The 21,291-nt window shown below is 39.6% G+C and overlaps 3 gene segments (V, D, J or C); all 3 read right to left on the bottom strand.

The window, feature by feature from the left end:
• The window catches only part of LOC106840669 (T-cell receptor alpha chain constant-like), a 1,015,328-nt gene that overhangs the window by 464,967 nt on the left and 529,070 nt on the right, over positions 1-21,291 (bottom strand).
• The window catches only part of LOC106840671 (T cell receptor delta constant-like), an 802,079-nt gene that overhangs the window by 380,592 nt on the left and 400,196 nt on the right, over positions 1-21,291 (bottom strand).
• LOC139044531 (T cell receptor alpha variable 38-2/delta variable 8-like) lies at positions 13,658-14,412 on the bottom strand. The segment is given in 2 exon segments: positions 13,658-14,058; positions 14,312-14,412. Coding segments are annotated over 2 exon segments (357 nt in total).

Here is a 21,291-nt window from a genome sequence, read left to right as displayed (position 1 = left end):
TGTGCTGGGTATGTGGGGAAAGTGGAAGAGGCAGAATTCAGGAATTTTTTCCTTATGATTTGATGCAGATGTGGGAATTATAAAATAAGCTTTTAGAAACTTCAGAAATTTAAATGAAAAGGTTATATATTTCTAAAAATCATTCATTTCATCAAGATCTATTTACAGAAAGTATTAACTGATGATTTTAGAAATTCCTTTCCTAGGTGAGATTATATAACCTTTCTCATTCCTGATGTTTATTTGTGCTTTCTTTTTTTCCTTCTCACTTTTCTCAATCTTGATGTTGGGTATTTGTGTTTTCTCAACAAATTTTCTAGGACTCTTTGCTTCATTTATAAATTTTAATGTTTATTTGGCTTTTAAATTAATTCCTACTTCTATTATTAGACTTTTCCCTTCTTTATTTTGGCTTATTTTGCTTATTATTATTATTTTTATTTCCTTGAATTGAAGATTTGGCTCTTTTATTTGACTCCTTACTTTATTAATAAATGCACTCATGCCTATGTATTTTCTTTTGAGTATTGCTTTAAATAAATCCATAGATTTTTTCTTTTAAGGAAGATTAGCCCTAAGTTAACATCTGCTGCCAATCCTCCTCTTTTAGCTGAGGAAGACTGGCCCTGAGCTAAGATTCATGCCCATCTTCCTCTACTTTATATGTGGGATGCCTACCACAGCGTGGCTTGCCAAGCGGTCCCATGACCCCATGTGGGATCCGAACTGGTGAACCTCGGGCCGCTGAAATGGAACATGTGAACTTAACCGCTGTGCCACCGGGCTGGCCCAAATCCATAGATTTTTATGTTAAGTGCTACCATTAGTGTTAATTTTTAATGACCTATAGTTTTAACTTTTAGTTCTTTCACTCAGAAGTTATTTAGAATATCATAAGTGGTTAATTTCCTTTCAACTCATTTATTGGCTGTCTTTTAATTATTAATTTCTAGCTATTGTTTTATTTTCACAGAATGTGGATTTTATGAATCTTCCCTATTCCTTCTTTGAGTCATAATACATGCTTGTGTTTTGGTAAATGTTTCATAGCTGTGTATATATTTATAGAACAGCTCTCTCTCCATATATATAACAAGGTTATTTTTCATCTTTCTTTTTCTCTCTCTGAGAAAGTATATTAAAGGATCTTAAAGTATTGTAAAATTAATATCTTGTCAAATCATTCTTGTATTTCCAACAAATTTTGGTTTATACATTTCTGATGCAATATTGTTTTTGAATAAAATTAGGCTCATTCACTCATCAATCCACCCATTTATGAATTCAACAAATTACTATTGAGAATACCCTATGCTCCAGATCCAAGGCTGAACTCTTAGGCTATGGCAATGAGCAAGACAGACTCAGTCATTGATGTCGTCGAATGTGCAGCCTATTAGAGAAGGCAACATTAACACTCATTCAATGATTGCCACTGAGTGGAGGATGTTGTGACAGGAGAAGTGCAGGGTGCTGTAGTGGGTTTAACAGGTGGTTATACCTGAATCAAGGGGGCTAGGAAAGGCTTCCCTGAAGAAGTAACATTTAAGTTGAAATAGGCACATTTTAGGATCTGAAAGCAGACAATATTAGCCAGGGTTCTAGAAGGAAACTGATGCACACAAAAATTGCAAAATTTGAGGAGTGTTTACTATGACACTAGTTATAAAACTATAAGCAGGGTGTAGGGCACGTATAAGGGATGACGCTGTACTCTGGGACTAACATCACTCCAGCCTTAAACAGAAGCGTGAGGGGGATTACTGGAACCTAGAGATAGAGAGGCTGTTTGGAGAGGCTGTCTTAGAGAGCTGGCCTTGTGATAGAGGGTCAGTGACAGCCTATGTCAATCCAACAAGGAGGAAACTGGGGGAATATGTACCCTGACCATAGGCTTCTCCTTCCCTCTGATGTCTATGGGTGCTTCCCTTGAGCCAAAACCAACTGAAGACCGGAAAGCAAGAGAGCCCAATGATGCAATCCCTACAAGTCAGCCACATGGGGCACAGAGCAGGGTGAAGAAGGACAGACAGAGGACCTGTAAGGGCAAACAGGAGATATTAAGCATGCAGTCTAATACGGTTAAAATGAGAGATGGGAGATAAGGCCAGAGAAGTAAGTCAGAGCAAGGAAGGCTTTGTGAACCTTGGTGATGATTTTAGGTTTTGTCCTATGGGAAATGGGAAGTCATTGATTAATTTTAAGCAACAGAGTGAAATGATCACATTTGCCTTTTTAAATGATGACTCTGGCAATAGTGAAGAACATACCTTAGATGGGATGATGATTTCCCTCATTAGGATGAGGACACTCAAAGAGGAGGACCTGTAGAGTGGTGACATATTGAGCTAAATTTTGCGCATATTGAGGTTGAAGCACCTAGGTGGGGCTGGGCTGAGAAGGGTCTGGGGTAGAGATAAATATTTGTCAGTATAGAATAGTTAAATGGTGTTTGAGGTTTAAGAGTTGATGAGATCACCTAGAATTTGTGTGTAGCATGAAAGCATAATTAGGAACCCCAGAATTCAAGAAATTGGTAGAAGAGTATAACGTTCAAAGGAAGAAGAAAGTAGGGATGGCTAGGAAAGTAAGAGAAAAACCTGGAGAATTTTGAGAGGAACAAGTCATGTCTTTGAATTATTTAATGATAAGTACATTCCTGGCATGCCCTAGATGAGTCAAGATGGGCTTGTGTATCCAAGATTTTAGGATGAGATTAGTGAGGTCATTTCAAGTAAGAAAGAACCTCATGCTGACATTTGATAGACGTTCTTCATCCCCAGGAGTGACTCTGACCTAGAAATCTGAAATCCTTCTAGGAAGATGTGGACTAGAGTGACTTTCCTTCTTGCAAGATCTCAGGATCTACAGATTCTGTTTTTGTGAAGTTGATGTTCACAGCCAGAATGTGCCATGTGGTTGTGGAGAACGGTACACAATGTGTAGAATTTGACACTCTTACATTCGTTATAAATGAATGACCTATTTTTGTTTGCCTCATGGGTAAATTCAGGCTATTAATAATAATTAGGAATGTTTCAAGATGTTTGGTTCATTAGATTTCCTCTTACTAGCAAATCTTTAAATGTCAGGATATCAAATTAAATAAATAATAGCCATCTATGTTTCTGTACAAACTAAATGTATATGGTACCAGGATTTTATAGTTTAGTTATCAGGGAGTAATTATCTGACTCAGACCCAGAATGGCCAAAATGTGCTAAAAAACAAAATTTTAATACAAATAAGGAGTGAGCCTGTGTCCATGTTTTATTAAAGTTCTTAGTGAAAGAATCATTAATAAAAAGAACTGACTCCATGCGTGCTTACAGGTAAAAGATATAAATGTACTGATAGCAAAATAAAATATTGGTAGAATTGATACAACAATTTGGGGTTAATTTTTCTTCTCAGGCTATGAACTCATAATGCCTCTTCCATTTCTGTAGTTTAATCTCCAACACAAAGGAGTGTAAATCATATGAGCCTTTTCTCAGTTATGGATTGCTAGCTACATATGCTGTGACAACAAAGTTACATTCCCCAAGAGTGTCAGATAAGTGCTTACTAGAAAATGCTCAAGTGATAGAGAAAAAAGATCCAGCAATCATCATTTTTTTCCCCAAGATTGGGACAACTTTCTCTTTTACAGTGTTATTAATGAATGACCATGGCATTTAAAACTGCCTTTCTGAAAATAATGATGCATGTGCAAATGACTTTGTGTCATGCAAGAGCTCAATCTATATTGTTTTCTATCTCATCAGTAGCTATTCTTCCAAGCTAGAAACGTCAAACAAGCTTTAGGAAATTTATCAGGTTTTTTGAAACTTAACACTCTTTTCTTCAAATTTCCTGCTGATTTTCCTCAAACCTCATTACTAAATGAAGACTGGCTGAGACTGAATCAGTAATATTTAGAGCAGTCTAATACAATCTTCTTCAAACTAGGGAACAGATACTTATTTTAAGGGAATCAATTTCCCGATATACAAGTTCTCTATGTACCCTTTTCCTAAAAATGATCTGCCTGAGAAGTTGACTGTGGTTTTCATTTCCTATCCTTTCAAATCTGTCCTTTCCCAACTTTACACCAGAAGGAATCTTTCTTTATAGCATCGCTCTGCGGTTTAAAAACCTCTAGTGCATTAAGGAAAAGAGTACTTCTTTTTACTGGTGTCAGGGAAGCCTCCTTTAATCAAAGCATTGTAGATCTGACCCCAGCCACGTTACTGCCCAAGGAGAGGATCATCTGCCCACTACAAGATACGCCAATAGTCAAGAGGCAAGGTGGTAGGAGAGAAAAGGTTTTATTACAGCTTGCTAGTAAGTGGGAAGATGGCCAACTAACCTCTGAAGGAACCATCTCATAGAACAAATACTACAAGTCAGTTATATAGGGACCTGGTCTCTGGGTTGGGGAGGAAGCTGGTCTCTGGGTGTGCAGACATCTGGTCTTAGTTCCTGATAGTCTTTTGTTTTGCTAGACATGCATCAGAGACTGGAGAAATGCCCTATATCCAGATCTTTCAGTTGTCATTGATGATGGCTAGCAGCATAGACTTTCTGTCTGGGGGGGTGGTCATCCCATTCCTAAGGAACTCAAAAGAACAAAGTTATCAACTTACTGCAGGTGAGAGGGGCCACAAAATCTGCAGAGCATGTGTATCTCCTGGAGGATGCATATCCAACTGAGTTAATCAGAGGTCATTCAAAGTTACAATATGTTTTTTTTCTACAATATGGCTTCCCTTATGTCAACCTTGTGTTGAGCCGGTATCAGTCATTTTATTAAGAAATGCATTTCCAAAAAACTTTTGACTTTCCATGTTAAAAACCTTTAAAAAATTGTAATATATTTATTTTCATCAAATGTACATTATTAATAATTATATTTACAATTCAATCCAGAAAAAAATTCTTCAGAAGTTGAATGGAAATATGATTTTAAGGAAAGAAAGGAACAATATAAAATGTTCAATTGTTAATGAAGTGTTTGTTCATGAATGTTAATTAGATGTTGACGGGTAGCAAATCACTTTGGTATTAAGATTTCATTGAATATATTTAAAAGTTATTATATGAGTTTTATTTGAAAATGTCAATATTTATAATACAGTGTAATTATTACCTTTACAGTATTCAAACATTTAAAGTAGTGATAAAATATTTTAGAAGTCATCTTAAAAATGTGTAAAAGTTTTACAGTTTTCCAAAGTCTGACTGACACTAATCTAATGTACTAGTTAGCCTATCATCATGAATATACTTTGATGACAATGCAGAATTACCATCAATGTTTATTTATGTTTAATCCTCTAGCTATTCTTTATATTTGTGTCTTCTACAGACTGATTGAAAATAGTCATTGAAATTCATGCAGCTTCATGACTGACTGTTTCCCCTTAAATTTGAATCCAAAGGAAGCAAGACAGAACAAGGGGCTTTTAAATCTGACATCACTCACCTTTCTGAATTTGCATATGTTCTGTGCAAGAAAATATCGAACAGTATAATTCCAAGATACTGTAGAGAAGGTTATGTGCCTCAGCCTACCCATTAAGCAGAAAGTGTTTCCTCCTGTTAAAAGATGTTTAAATTTCTATTGCTGTAGTCAATGGAAAGTGCTGATTCCTGGTGTTGCAGAGAGAATGAACCTGCCAGAAGAGTGAGACGAAGAGCTCAAGTTCAAAGAGAGAGAGTGCATTAAAGCTACATGCTGCCGGTTTTGTTAAAAACCAAGGCAGGCTGCAAGTGTTAGAAAATCATCTTAGTAGGAAGCAAAATGTCCATGAGGATTAACTAATAAGGTCTGAATACCCAAAGGTTCTACTCTGGCCAAGTTCTTAAGCAAAGACTAAGAGTAATATAGGCACATGTTGTATTGCAATTTGTAATGAGAAATATGTATTTAGTCTTCATTCCTGTATCTGGCACAGAACACCTAAAACTCTTGGAATTTCCTGTGATGAGCATGGGAAAGGTGCCTTTTGTTAATAAGATGACTTTTGCAACACACCCAAGATGGAGGTTGTTGCTAGAGGAGGGTTGGAGTCTTCAGCCCCACCCCCTGACCTCTGGAGAGGGGAGAAGGGCTGGAGGTTGAGTCAATTGCCAATGACCAATGATTTAATCAATCATGCTTATGTAATAAAGCCTCCATAAAAAACTCCAAAGGACAAGGCTCAGAGAGCTTCCAGGTTGGTGAACATATGTAGATTTGGGACAGTGGTGCACTGGGAGAGAGCCCGGAAGCTCTACGCCCTTTCCCCATAACTTGCCCTATGTTATCTCTTCCATCTGGCTGTTCTTGAGTTATATCCTTGTATAATAAACCAGTGATCTAGTGAGTAAATAAGTTTCCTGAGTTCTGTGACTGCTCTAGCAAATTAATTAAGCCCAAGGAAGAGATCATGGGAACCTCTGATTTGTAGCTAGTCATTCAGAAGTACAGATAACAACCCAGATTTGCCACTGGCATCTGAAATGTGGGGGATACAGTCTTGTAGGACTGAGCCCTTAACCTGTAGGATTTGATGCCAGGCAGGTAGTGTCAGAACTGAGTGGGTTTGCAGGACGCCCAGTTGATGTCCAGAGAATTATGATGTGGGAACCCTCCATACATTGGAAATTGGGATTAGGAACATCTATCCATTATCCATTCACATAAGAAGGATTGAATATTCCAGACCAGAGAGTGGTTAGAAAAATAATTTGAAGTAGGGATAAGGATAAGAATAGCTCATACCCGCTTATCTACCATACTTGTATTTTATGAATACCTCTGGATGTCAAAATTTTAAAAATCCTTTTTTCTTGTTTCTCCCTTAGCCTGCGTCAGCTGTCTTACCTAGGTTATAATGATATGAAAAGCTTTTAGCCCAATATTTAATAACCTATTTGGTGCCTGGTACAGATGTCAGAACAGATGCAGGTTGGGAGGAGAGAATCATAGTGTTAGAACAGAATCCTGGTGGGGATCCCCTACTATGCCAAGCATTTAATCTTTAGTTTGTTGATGAAAATAATCCATAACCAATCTATAAATGAAAATTTGGGTGGGTTTATACTGAGCCAAAATGTGAGGACCGTGGCTCAGGGCCTTTCTTCCCAAAGGAAGAAAGGGCACTGAAGAAGTGGGGTGCACAGAGTGGTTATATACCCCCAAACAGGATGTTTCACCTATGATTGAATTGTCCCTTTTACAGTAGTCGCGAGACTGCTCTGTCGGCACAGCGATTGATGGACACAGCAGGTAGGTCTGCTGTCTCAGTGGACACAGCAGGGTGGCAGGTCTGTTGTCTCGAACTCAGTGGTCACAGGTGAGCACAGCAATCAGTTCCTAGCCTAAGGAAAGATACTTATCCCTAAGGAAATGCCAATGTCAGGGGAAGTTGCACCTTTATCTTAAGGCCATTTGTTCTTGCCATAGTAAATGTTTAAAGCAGATATACAATGCATGCTCAATGGCCATGTCAGGCCCTTTTGGAAAAAACAAAGTCAGGCCGAATTAGGTTTACACCAAATGGCTTCCTCATATACTCCAATATATCCTATTGCTTGCCATTACTATTTGTCAGAATCTTACACTGAGATAATCAGAATGAAGATTAATTTATAGCCATTGAGCATGTCTCTGGAAGAGAATTCCTGGGAAATTCAGGGCTAGATCTAATAGGATGGGAGGGAGTGGGGAATTGCCAAGAGATCACCTCTCTGAGAGGATCAGAAATACAAATATAAATGTAAATAAACTACGTATAGTATAAATATAAGCAGTATTTCTTGGGGGACCTTTACAAGAGTTTAGTTTTTTCTTTTAAATTTCAAGAATATGCTGAATATTGCAATGCCAGTAGGCTCTTTACAACTGACTGACATTTAGTCTACATTTTGGTTATTTCTCTCTTTTTCTATACTGAGGTACTTAACTCTACTTTTCCTGAATTATGTCCAGAATTGTTTTATAGATAATTTGCAGTTCGTTTAATATATATTGGACAGCAAAGCTCCATGATCATCATAGAATCTTTAAAATTCTCATACATTTATGTGTGGCTGTCATAATCTTTCTTACCTTGTGCTTGAACGTTAAGAGTTTATAACACTTTGGTAAATCTTTTCCAGGACATTCTACTTTACACCCTGCAGCTTGTTTTTGCCAGCATTTCATAACTTGTGTAAACGTTTGTCCTCCTCCTTCAGCATTCCTGCTACATTTATTTCTGCCTCAATTCTTCATCTTTGAATTTCTCTGCTGCTCTAACCAACTTTTCTTTTGGTTTTTCTTTCCCTTTGACTGTTTTTTCACTAAGTGCTGATCATATTCTTGTATTTTCTAACCTGTCTTAATTCTTCAATGTGTTTTCAAATCTTTTTGGATACCTTCACAATGAGTAGTTTTAATCAAAATAAAATCTTCGCTTGGCTCTTATTGTCTGCCAGGCTCCTTTTTCCCTACCCTTAGCTTTCTTTGTTCTAAGAGACATCCAAATGAACCAGTCTCATAGAGTGTGAGGATTTGTGTGAGCTGGATAAGCAAAACTTTCATCTGCAACTGAAATGCTCAAAATTATGCCTAAACAGTTTATGTGATTTAGAATGATTCTGTCCTGACTTCTCCGTATTTGCTGCCTTTGAACTTTTTCTGGAGTGTTAGGTTTAGAATATAACACTAGCTTTGGCATAGCTTGTGATATATATCAAGCTGACTCTTCTTTTATTTTTCCGTTTCAGTTTATCAAACATACAATTTAACACATTTCTCAGCTAAACTTACCATTAAACATTGCTTACTCATCCTTTTATCTACTGAGAAACACGTTGAAATAATCTTGAATAATTGTTTACGCTGAATTTCTGGTCAACAGAACTTGTACCTCTTTGTGAAGCAATTGTACTCGTTGCTTTTTGCTTGCTCTGTTCAGATGTAAATTTTGGTAATTAAAAAAATTACTTTATAGGAATTAATATGTGGATTTATCACTCCTTTTTTGATGACAAGAGGAGTTTGTAAGCTAATTAATAGTATAGGGGTCATCTGTTATTTTGCCTATGTATTATTCATTCTTCTTCTAATAGTATCTTGCCTTTGCCTTGGGGAACCACCTCTTTCCATTTCCCAGATCAGAACAAGTCAGTCTAGGCAAAGTCAGCCCCAGGATGGTTTTTGGAATCATCAGGAAAGAACCTGTTCCTTTTGCTTGAGTTGTTAAGTTGGCAGGTATGATAGTCAGAATAAGGGTTCCCCAATGATGTCCACACCCTAACTCCTAGAACCTGTGGACATGTCATCTTACGGGGCCAAAGGGATCTTGCAGATGTGCTTAAGCTGAGGATATTGAGATTATTCTGAAATGTCTTGTTGAGGCCAATGTAATCACAAAGGCCTTTGTAAGAGGAAAGTGGGATGGTCAAGAGAGTCAGAGAAGGAGATGTGACAATGGTATCAGAGGTCAGAGCTGGTTTTGAAGATGGAAGAGGGCCATGAGCCAAGGAGTGCAGGAGCTTCCAGAAGTTAGAAAAGGCTCAGGGTTTCAGCTGGACTCCCCTGGAGACTCCAGAAGGAATGCAGCCCTGCCAACACCTTGATTAGTTCAGTGAGACTTCTGACCTCCAGAAGATAGTAAATCTGTATTGTTTAAACAGCTAAATTTGTGGTTGTGTTATAGCAGCAAGAGGAAAGTAATACAGCAGGAGATAAGTCTGAGCCTCCTGGTGGCTGTGTTTGCCATCACTTTGGCCACAGCCTGATTCAGAATAAAGCCAAAATGGAGTAAAGCACAGCCAAGTGAGAGATGTATTACTGGTGACATTATTCGAACACCTGGATCCAGCCCTTCCTGAAAGGATAGTTAACCTGGATTTTTCACTTTTTTCCGACAACAATTTTTTTGTTTTTTCCTTCAGTTACTTTCATCTGGGCTCTCTCTTACTTGCATATAGATTTATGTACATGTATTTGTTTGTAATGCCTCAATTTTACTTATAATAGCCTCGGTTTGGTAGCCAAGCTCACTTTATCATGCACACCTGCAAAAGTTACTGATTGAGTAAACTAAGGTATATTCCAAAGATGTAAAATTTTATAGCCAAGGAACTCATGCTATGGAAAATCTGTTTATTTATGTGGGAAAATATTCAGAGTATATTAGTTTTTCACTGAAGGGAAAAAAGTGCAAAGGAGCATTCACAGCAACACCCAGCCGTATGAAAAAAAAGTTACAAAAAATGATTTTTTTATAATAATTTGGAAAAGTTAGAAATTCCTTTTAAACCTTTGCATTCTTCATTGAGCTGCACAATGTGACACTTGGAACATTTATTAACACTTCTACCAAAAACTTTTTTTTTGAGGAAGGTTAGCCCTGAGCTAACATCTGCAGCCAATCCTCCTCTTTTTGCTGAGGAAGACTGGCCCTGAGCTAACATCTGTGCCCATCTTCCTCTACTTTATATGTGGGATGCCTGCCACAGCATGGCTTGATAAGTAGTGCATAGGTCTGCACCTGGGATCTGAACCAGTGAACCCTGGGCCGGCAATGCGGAGTGAGCAAACTTATCTGCTGCACCACTGGGCTGGTCCCCAAAGATTGTATTTTAAATTTAAAATTCTATTGAAAAATACATTTCAGGAGTTGAAATTCTTGACAATTTACAAGCCAAATAATTATAAACTAACACTAAAAAGGCACAAATTTCCTGTGTAAAAACACAATAATGGTAATATGATTAATTTTACTTTAACTTCTCTAACAAAGATGAAATCCGGCAGTATGCAGTTACTATCCTAGAAAAAATGAAAACAGACTACAAGTGTACGCATGGTTCAGCACTATTTTCATGCATTTCCTTCATTCTTGTAATCTATCTATGTGTCTATCAAATTAATGAGACTGAGAGACTAACATTTTGCGACACTTTGGGGAGGCAAAGGGTCATTGATTAATGAGCCATGCATACAATGTGCGATTCTAGGCAAGTTCACCTGTTTGAGCTTTAATTTCCTCATATAAAATTGGGATATATTAGTATCTACAGCATAGTTTTGTTGAAGCTACTAAATGAAATAATGCACACTATGCACATATCAGAATGTGGGGCACATATTCATATTCAGTAAGAGTTAGCTACCACAAATATTATTATTATTAATATAATATTGTCATTAATATTAATTTTCTAAGCACCTTATAGTCTCTGTTTCCTCTGAGTTAGCCCAGAATCCATGGTTGACACAGCTGTAGAGGAGATGGCAAAATAAAAAAGTTATCAATTTTTATTTGATCACGTTTAATGAGGAAAATGCCATTAATTAATTAACTTCATTCAAAAAAGCTTTAAAAAATTATATCTGTGAATTAAGGAATGTTGAAGGCACTTTTCCTATTGAAATGAATAAAATTCATCCCCTGGCAACTAAAGCTTGCATTTTAATGGAGATACAGTAAAAGATAATTATAAGTTCCAGAAAATGTTAGGTTTGCTACATAAGAAATATGCTTAGAGTTTCAGTTAGGGCCAAAAAGAGGAAGCAGTTGGTTGTTCCTGGGCAAGGGTGTTAGGACAAGGATTCAGAGAAGAGGGGAAAGTTGAGAACATCGTGAACAATAGTGAAGTGGTTGAACAGGGATGGGCGTTCCATGGTGCGGGAGCTGTGACCATAAAGGCATAGAGACAGGAAACAATTTCATGTGCTGAGATGACGAGAGCATATGGTGGGGCTAACTAATCCATTCAGTAGATAGGTCTCGATCCCTTACCCTCTGAGGCATGGTAGATGCTGGGGATACAGTAGCGGTCTCTGCTCAGCTGGGACTTAAATTCTGAATCATCACAGGTTCCTTCTGAGGGAAATGGGGCTTTACTGAAAGAGGAATAGACATGATCTGATTTTTCTTGTAGGAAGGTCACACGAGGGGCTGTGTGAGGTAGTGTTTGAAGGGAGGCACAATTAAGGACAGAGGGACTAGATAGATGACTATTTATTAATTCAAAGAACATAAGTTATATGAAGGCACTAGAAGCAAGGATGGAAAGAAGGAGCAAGCTTTGATATGAAACTTCATCACTAGGGCTGAAGTTGTAAGGCTTGGTGACTTGGACTTGAGGGGAAAGAAGAGTGTAAAATGTGAATGGCCCGGGGTTATCTGATTTGCGTGAGAGGTGATATTTTCACTGAGTTTGATGTCGGACCCACTTTTCCAGACCAGCAAGAGCCTGGACTACTGAGCCTGGGCTGGGGCATGGTGTTCTAGGAGCTGAAGGGGTGCGCTTCAAGTGAATGGTGGGAGTGAGTGGGATTTGGGGAACAGGGCTGGTGTAACACATGAAGCTAAAGGGGAGTGCTAGATGGCCCTGAGCTGTTCAAGGGGACTAAGGGGCCCTTAGCTGTGAGGCCCTAAGGCAGGCAGGAGAGGAGCTCTCAGGAAAACTGTGGAGAAGCCACAGGAAATCCAAAATGTCCTCTGTATGTCACCAGCTCTGGTTCTAGTTCTAGTCTGGGTACTGAATCCCTCTTGCCAGTACTGATACTAAAGATGACAGGTATTCCTGCGAGTGCTTATTTTTAATTATTATTTAGCAGTCTGGCTTTGGCTCCCTTGGCCTCTCCTAGCTCCAGTAACTTCCAGGGCTCCTTCCAAACATACCTCTAAGCTCAGTTCTGGAACCCACTCGTTGAACTTAACTATTGCAGCCGTAGAGTGTCTTATCCGACTCCATCCCTCACTCAAAGTGGGCAGATGAAATTAAATGTTCCACAAGCGGTCTCAATGGTAAAAACTATGTGTTGGGGGAATTATGAACATAAAAAGAAAGGTTGACACTTGTTTTTCCCAATTTATTATTCTTTTTTTTCCCTTAGCATAAGCAGGCTGGAAGCCTCTCCAGGTCCAGACATCCCCCAACTCTCAGGGATGGGATTCTGGCCACAGCAGCTGCTTGGAGCCACTTTAGATTGGGTTCTTCTAAATGGTTCACCTCCTCCTTGGTTGCCTCATCAGAAGCAGTGATAGCATTACCAGAAATCAATCTTTTTTTTAGCATTTGCTGATGAGTACTAGCAGCACACGAAATCCTGTTTGACAATTGTTTTTTCTCTTTCCTCATCTTCTTAGGTCAGGCAAATGGTACATTAAAGAAACTTAAGAAGTGCAGGGTGAAATTAGGGTAAAGTCAGGAAGAATGACTATCAACTGGGAAACAATGAGACAGACATGACGTAGGTTTTTGCACTGTTTTGTAGTTAGAAAGAAATAAGATGTGCACACATAAAAAATCAGATGGTCTATGGTAGAAGGTAGAGGGTGAAGAAATTCTCCAAACCCAGCAACAGCAGATTTTTATTGTGTGCTTGAATCCTGAGTGAGGCTGAGGAGGGGAAAATAAAGAAAAAATAAGATTTATGGGGAGGATAAGAAATTCAATTTGGGATATGTTGGCTTTGATATTACCATGGGACATGCAGATGACTAGTCATTACAGTAATTCACACCGTAAAAAGCTTAAGGCACGATTCCAGAGTATAGTTTCACTTAGAGCTATGAGAGTCACTGGATAGCAGTGACACTTAGAATATCTGACTTGTCCTCTACAGCACACAGTGTTGTGAGTTAAATGAAATGGATACATTGCAGGTACTTCACGAACTTGATGATTTTCTATGTTCCTCTTTCCTCAACCACTTCCCCCGCCCTTTGCACAGACTCCGAGGCCTGAGGTTTCTGTAAGCCTCTCCCTGTTGCATGTTTCACTGTGCCCTCATGAAAGCACAGAAGTACATCGCAGCATCCTCCAGCTGGGAGTCTGAGATCCTGAGACCGAAGGATTTGTCTGCTTTCTGGAAGTTCACAGAGAAGCGATTATTTGTTGCGTTCTGTTGCTTATAAGCTTCTTGGCGAATAATGAGAATCATCTCCCCGTTGGGAGGCTGTTTGTACCAGAATAAATAATAATCACTGTCACTAGTGTCATACATGCAGTTCAGGGTCACAGTCTCTGCCTCGTGCACAGATATTTCTTGTTGAGGCTGAGTGACCGTCTGGGCCATGCTGGATCCTGTGTGAAAGAGGAGAGAAAGACTGCACTGGGGTATCACACCAGAGAGATAAAGCAGATGGACTCACAAGCTGGTTCCCATGCCCACCCACCTTTCTCCTTCTTGATCCAAGCTTTAGGCAAAATCCATCAACTTTCTTGCCCCCAATAACAGGGACCAATGAGGAGGTATGATCCCTGTGTTATTAATTTTTCTTCCCCCTTCTCAGTCCTATTGTATACTGGTAAAAGCAAATACATGTGCCTTCCTTACCGAGACAGGTGGAGACCACGAACGCCCACAGCAAACCAGGGCAAACCATGCTGGCAGCTCTCCCGCAGGTGAAAAAAAATCTCTCGTTCTGATCTGAAGCTTGGGTATCAGCTGTACTTGGTGACATCACTGCTTCAGAACAGGAAATCACATGTCATGTGGGCCGTTCATTATGTTTTGCTTAGAAAGTTTATCAATGCCTTTTGTCTTTTGCTTCAGAGAATAAATCTTAGGCTATAGTGCCAAATGAAAAAAGATGTCTGAAGTGTTTATTTTGGAATAAAAGTCAAGAGGAGAAGTTGCTTGTAAATTGTTTTTGTGAAGTCGTATCTTGGAGAGGAAAATGGGATGTGTGGGGAAAAGACAGGCAAGGCTAACGTAATGACTTCAATTTTCTGTCAGCTTTCTCTTCCTTCCTTCCTTTCTTCCTTCTTTCCTTTGTTTCTTTCTTTATCATAATGGTCTCTGGGTAGCCATAACACAGGTTTTGGTTATATTATTCTTTGATTAATACTGTATCTTAACTATTTCTTAAAACTCAAAACAATGATAAAGAAAACTGCAATACTCAGATAGTCTAGAGAAAATTAAAACCAGGATTCTGATGTCTAATGGCACTGCCATTTGCTTGATGCCTTTTTTATTAAGAATACCTGGCTTTGACTGTGTCAAGAAGTTCTAGAACTCTGCAGTACCAGTGGTAAATGTGCCTGTAAGGACTTTTGTGCACATTTATTCATGGCTTTGTGAATGAAGAATCAGAACAATTAATACATAATTTACTTGGAAACATCCTGTGTTGCACATCTGACAGCTTTATATTGTCATCTCATTTTTTCTCATACGTGCATTCTTTGAGAGGAGAAAGGTCAGGAATTACAGCCCTCAATTCATAGAAGAGGCAACTGAGCAAAAATGAAAACTCACAATGGAAGGAACCACTAGTCTCATTTACATTTCTTTTCTCTTCCTACCGAGTTTGTGTCATCCAGTCTTAGATAAGGCCACCTCGATGGTCCAGCTTTATGTGAACTTTCTTCCCCCTGCATAAAAGAAGGAGAAGAAAAGCCTAAATTAAAAGCTGACTTGCCATATAGGGACCAGTGGCCTTAACTCTCCCAACCCGCTTATTAATTCCATTTGGGAAATGTGGTAAACAGTGGGCATTTTGCCATGGACGTTCTTAACTCCAGAGGATTTCTTAAAGTACAACTTGGTGAGTCTCTGTAGATGGCACAGTTCTTTCTGCCATGCCTACCATTTTCTGGTCAGAGTCACTGACATTGGTAAAAATGTTGTTACTTTATGATTTCTCCCTTCTCCTCTTCAGTCTTTATAGGAAACTCTAGATGATCAGGCTGTCTTTTCTCTGGCCCTCAGTCTAGCTGAAGCTATGAGTTCACTAATGAGGCTCTCAGGATAAATGTTTTCTGCCTGTTGTTTGCATTCACTGTGCCTGTAGTGCTGGTTGGGGATCTCAAACCAGAGGGTCCATCCTGTTGTTTTAGATCTTTTCTTGATCCTCTGGGCCCAGCCAATCAGAACTTTAGTATCTTATATCCATCATCCATTCAGTCCCTAGCTTCCACAGGTAGGTAATCATATTGTTGAACTCTGAGGATCAAATGAGATGATGTATATGAAATGTGTATGAAAGAACTTTCAAGTGGGCAAATATGGGGGTGGACAAAAGCTGTCTTTTCATTTCATTTTTTAAAAATATATATTTTGCCCAGATGATCATTGTCTTTTGTATTTTTGTTTGTTTTAAGTAAGGATAGTTTATTGGGTTGGGTTATTTAGGAAGTCCATAGAAGGTGGTGAGCAAAGCCAGATTACAGAATATTAAGCAGAAAAGAAGGGTGAAGAAGGAAAAGGAAAGAGAGGAAAAGGTTAAAAAAGAAAAGTAGTACCCTTTCTGGGCAGTCTGAGAAATTCCACTGTGTACCCCTGGGAATCAACAGCATCTGGCAACTGCTGTCACAGGATTTATCATAAGGGTTATGTAGTTAGACTATAAAAGGTAAAAGCCAGGAGAAAAATATGTGAACATCACATGCCTACTCCCATGTTCTCATAGGGGAACTTTTATAGAGGCAGAAACAAAGGCACATCAACAATTAATGGCACAAGTTGGAGAAGCTGCTCCAGAGGTCAAGACATTCCCTCTTAGTTGGGTGGATCTTGCCTAGAGAACACTGAGGGTCCCCACTCCTAAACACCTCAGACATCTCGGGTTTAGTGTTCTCATGACTCTCAATTTCTTATTTGAAAATAGAGTGAACAAAAAACTTGTCAAAAGTCTTTTCAACAAAGTTTTATTTTTATTCATTTACAATTTTCTTTTGTCAGAGGACATGATTACTAACCCCTGAGTGGCGGTCCCAATGCAGGGAGTGGGGCCCAGTGCATTGGGCGCTCTCTGGGGAACAAGGGTTTCCTTTGGCACAGAGGAAGGTGCCTTAGTCTCCTGACTGTGTGATATTGATGTGCAGGGAGTGGAGGAGCTGGGACTAACACCGAAGGAGGCTGCTAATCCACTCTTGTGCTCCAAAGCCCTAAAAAACCAGAACAGAAACAAAGACACCAGATTCATTATAGATCCTTTCCATCCTGTATCAATGGATCTGAAACACTGTTCAAATAATTACAGCAGGTAATAAAATTGTTTCCTTCTTGGATGGTCAGTTAAGAAGAACTTTCTTCATCTGATGGTTACTTTTCTTAAAAGATAATATTAAAGGATGGATTTTAAAAATTCATTTCTGGGGCTGGCCCGGTGGTGTAGTGGTTAACTTCTTACACTCCACTTCAGCAGCCCAGGGGTTGCAGGTTCGGATCCCAGGTGTGGACCTGGCACCACTCATCAAGTCACACTGTGGCAGAAGCCCACATAAAGTAGAGGAAGACTGGCACAGATGTTAGCCCAGCAACAATCTTCCTCAAGCAAAAGGAGGAAGATTGGCAACAGACGTTAGCTCGGGCCCAGTCTTCCTCACACACACACACACTCACACACACTCACACACACACAAAAGAATTCCTTTGTTCTTCGAGTACCTTCTATAAAAGATAGAGACTAGATCTCAGAACCTTCTGGGTCCTTTGGGTTCCTGATGACATAAATTCTCCCAGCTCACATCCTGACTGAAGCCATCAGATCATAAATCTGACTCCTAGAAGCTACTCCATGGTTTGGCCTTCCCAGGCCCATGGAGGATTCGATTCTGTAATGTGGAAATCTGACCTAGACTCTTTATATAAAGGATCGTTTGTTTCAGGTTTTTCATATGTATTAGGAACATAGCAGGTTTTTGACCATGAGACGGGCTTTTCAAATGACTGTTGTCAATGGATGCATGCAGTGCCCTCTTCAGGTCAAACAAATAATTACTGAGGTAATTCCTAGGATTTGCTCCTCTACACAGAAATAACTTGGTTTAGTAAAGAGATCTTTTCTGGAAGTAATCTGTTTATATGAGTTTCAGGTTTCTATTTACACTCAATGAAGAGAACTTGATATTTAAAATATACCCAATTCTTCCCTTTATTATTGCTTTAAAAAATCCTACCTTTTATCATGTCTTACCTTCTCAAAGAAACTTTCTGTGACTATGTTAAAACATACCAAATTTTCCCCTTAATATTCTTTCATGAACACTCGATGATTATAAGATAAATTTTAAGCATAATCTTCAGGCTTTATCAAGTACTTATTACGTGCCTGAGCCTGTGCCAAGAGCACCGAGGAATGCTGAAGTATGCAGAGCAGAGTTCTGTCCTCATAGAGACTGTAAAGTTCAGTACCTTGACACAACAGCAAATAATTTAAAAAGGTAAGTCACTAAGAGTCAAATTGCTTTGTTCAGGTTCAGGTCTGTATGACATTAGAAGAGACGGAATTCAAGGATTCTCTGTTAGAGATGAACTGTGAGTTGTACTCAAAAGACTAATAAGATTTGACCACCCTGAAATATACACAAAAGCTAAATTGGGGGAATGGAACAACCCAAAAAGAAATTCAAGAGCTTGAAGTGCTTGTGCACCAGGAAGGAGAACAGACTGACTGGAATAGAGGTATATTTTGGGAAGAAGTAGGAATGAGGTTTAAATAGTACAGGGTGAGCAGATTCACGGATAGGGATAATGATAAAAGAGTTCAGATTTGGAAAGCAAAGTTTTTGTGCAGTGAAAAGACGTGATCCCACATCTGCAGAGACTGGAATTTCATAAACGTGATCTGTTTCACCGTCTTTTGAAAAAATAAAGTGACATCTTCTATTTTTCCAATTAGTCACTAAAGCAACCACCTGCTCTTATTAACAATCAGCCCAGTACAGTTTACCTTGAACTCTCTTCTGTTCTTTATTAAATTTTTAAAGAAACTCTGCTTTAATTTTGTTATAATAGAGCCTGAAGCAAGGACTCAGGGGAAGGTGGTTTATTTAGGAAGTGACCTTAGGAAGTAGGAGTGAGACAGTAGGTAGTATGAGATTGGGGCTTCATTCTGCCAGGATCTTCTGAGAAGCATTACGGGATGCCGTTCAGGATTGTCTGCTGGAAGGCATGAACTAGTGCATTCATCAGTCCTCTTTCCTCACTGGTTGGTGCTTGCCAGCAGGGGTGGTAATCCCCTTATACTTTCAGGCTGTGCTTGCCCATGGGCTGAGTGACCTCCTGAGGAGTCAGAGGAGGCCCTGGGGTAAGAAGTGAAAAATACACAGTGGGTGTTTAATGTGGATGTTATCAGCTTGAGATAAGTCCAAGAGTCCACAGAATTGTCCACCATAGCTATTGATAAAATCAGAACTAGGCATTGGACGTGATCATGAGGCACATGAGATATTTGTTACAGGGCTCTCTTTGGACAACTCAGATGCATGCTTGCCCTATATTATTTTCACTGTGTCACTAAGTCTTCAAGTTTGTGGCTGGCTGAAATCTATGTTAAACACTTAATACGGGGGCGGGGGGGGCGTTGCATGACATGAGCTTCAGGCTCCACTTCTTTAACTGGTACCAAGACTATAATTGATACTCATCTTCTCCTTCCTCCGCCATACTCTCCAGATTCCTTACCAGTGTATAGCACTTTAGCACATCTACGTTGCTTGCCTGATGGGATGACCTAGACCTTCATTGCTGAGGGGTCTCAGTGACATTGTCCTTTTTAGGTCTTGTTTCTGCAACTGCCATCTGCTATGTTTACTGGGCATGGAAATACCCAATGTGAAACACTTAAATTCCAGATATATTCCTCCTTGCCCTCACTGTATAATAACAACCTGGTGCTTCATGATAATCAGGGTCAATTACCTCTCCAAGTCCACTTACTCCTCTCTTTGCCTACTGGACCATTGGCACAAGGAGTTCAAAACGACCTAGGTGTCAGTCATAGCTGCAGTAAGGAACCCTTACTGAATCCTCCAGTGGAAGCATTCTTCTCTGGGAACTAGGGCCTCTAATCCAACAGAGCCTAGGGTTGTGGGAAAGGGAAACACAAATTCTGAAAATAAGTTACAGGGAGTGATAGGAGAGGTCTATTCTATTTCCATTTCTTGGTTTCTAACCTTGTGTATTTTAGCTAGGGTGCCACAGCACTATATATCAGCTATTGGTTTCACAAACAGTATCACTTCCCGGAGTTTATCATTCCAATTACTAAGGGTGTTGCTCCTGAGCTGGCTTCTTAGCTGAGCCTTTAACAGCCCATTCCATCATTCTTAGAAGTCAGCTGACTGAAGTATCAAGAATTAGGTCATCTTTTAGGTCCATGGTAGGACCAGGGGATCCCCTCCCTAGTTATGCCCCCTTATCACACCTGTTGTGTTCTAATATAGATAACTTGTTCTGAGGAGATTCAGTTTCAGACATGGATGGACAATTAAAAGAACAAGCACCAATTAACAAAATTGGAAAGGTGAAGATTCTTAGTGGTATGAGCTCCCAGGAAAACTATAAAGCTGGACAGAGGAAATGCTAGGAAATCTGACCTGTCACATGTGCCATACAAAGTCATGAGAGTTACACATGATAGTATGTGTGAAGACACTTTGTAAAACTGGAAAGCACTACATACATCATGATTATTACTACTATTTTAAGGGTTACAACTTATAGACATCCATCTCTCTGTATTTCTGATGTTCAATAGGAGAAGCTTTTATTCTGCAGAGAAATCGATGATTTTTCTATGTTCCTCTTACCTCAACCACTTCCCCCAACCTTTGCACAGATGTCAAGGTCTGAGGTTTCTGTAAGCCTCTCCCTGTTGCTTGCTTCACTGTGCCCTCATGAAAGCACAGAAATACACTGCAGCATCCTCCAGCTGGGAGTCTGAGATCCTGAGACCGAAGGATTTGTCTGCTTTCTGGAAGTTCACGGAGAAGCGGTTATTTGTTGCATTCTGTTGCTTATAAGCTTCTTGGCGAATAATGAGAATCATCTCCCCGTTGGGAGGCTGTTTGTACCAGAGCAAATAATAATTACTCTCACTAGTGTCATACATGCAGTTCAGGGTCGCAGTCTCTGCCACGTGCACAGACATTTCTGGTTGAGGCTGAGTGACCGTCTGGGCCATGCTGGATCCTGTGTGAAAGAGAAGAGAAAGAACTGCACTGGGGTATCACACTAGAGAGAGAAAGCAGGTGGACTCACAAGCTGGTTCATGCCCACCCCCACCTTTCTCCTTCTTGATTCAAGCTTCAGGCAGAACATACCAGCTTCTGCCTCTGTGTAGCTGGGCTCTATGAGACAGTGCAATTTCTGTTCTATTAATCTTCTGTCTTGTTTCACAGCCCAGTTAGAAAACATTACAAATAAAGACCTTCACCTCCCTTACCAAGACAGTTGGAGACCACGACTGCCCACAGCAAGCTAACAAGTGCCATGCTGATAGCTCTCCCCTGCAGGGTGAGAAGTCTCTTGCTCTGGCCTGGGCTCTCCTCTGTGCTCGGTGATGCTTCTGCTTCAGAACAGGA

This window comes from Equus asinus, chromosome 2, assembly GCF_041296235.1.
Source record: "Equus asinus isolate D_3611 breed Donkey chromosome 2, EquAss-T2T_v2, whole genome shotgun sequence".
NCBI lineage: Eukaryota > Metazoa > Chordata > Mammalia > Perissodactyla > Equidae > Equus > Equus asinus.
This window is presented reverse-complemented; position numbering and strand designations above follow the sequence as displayed.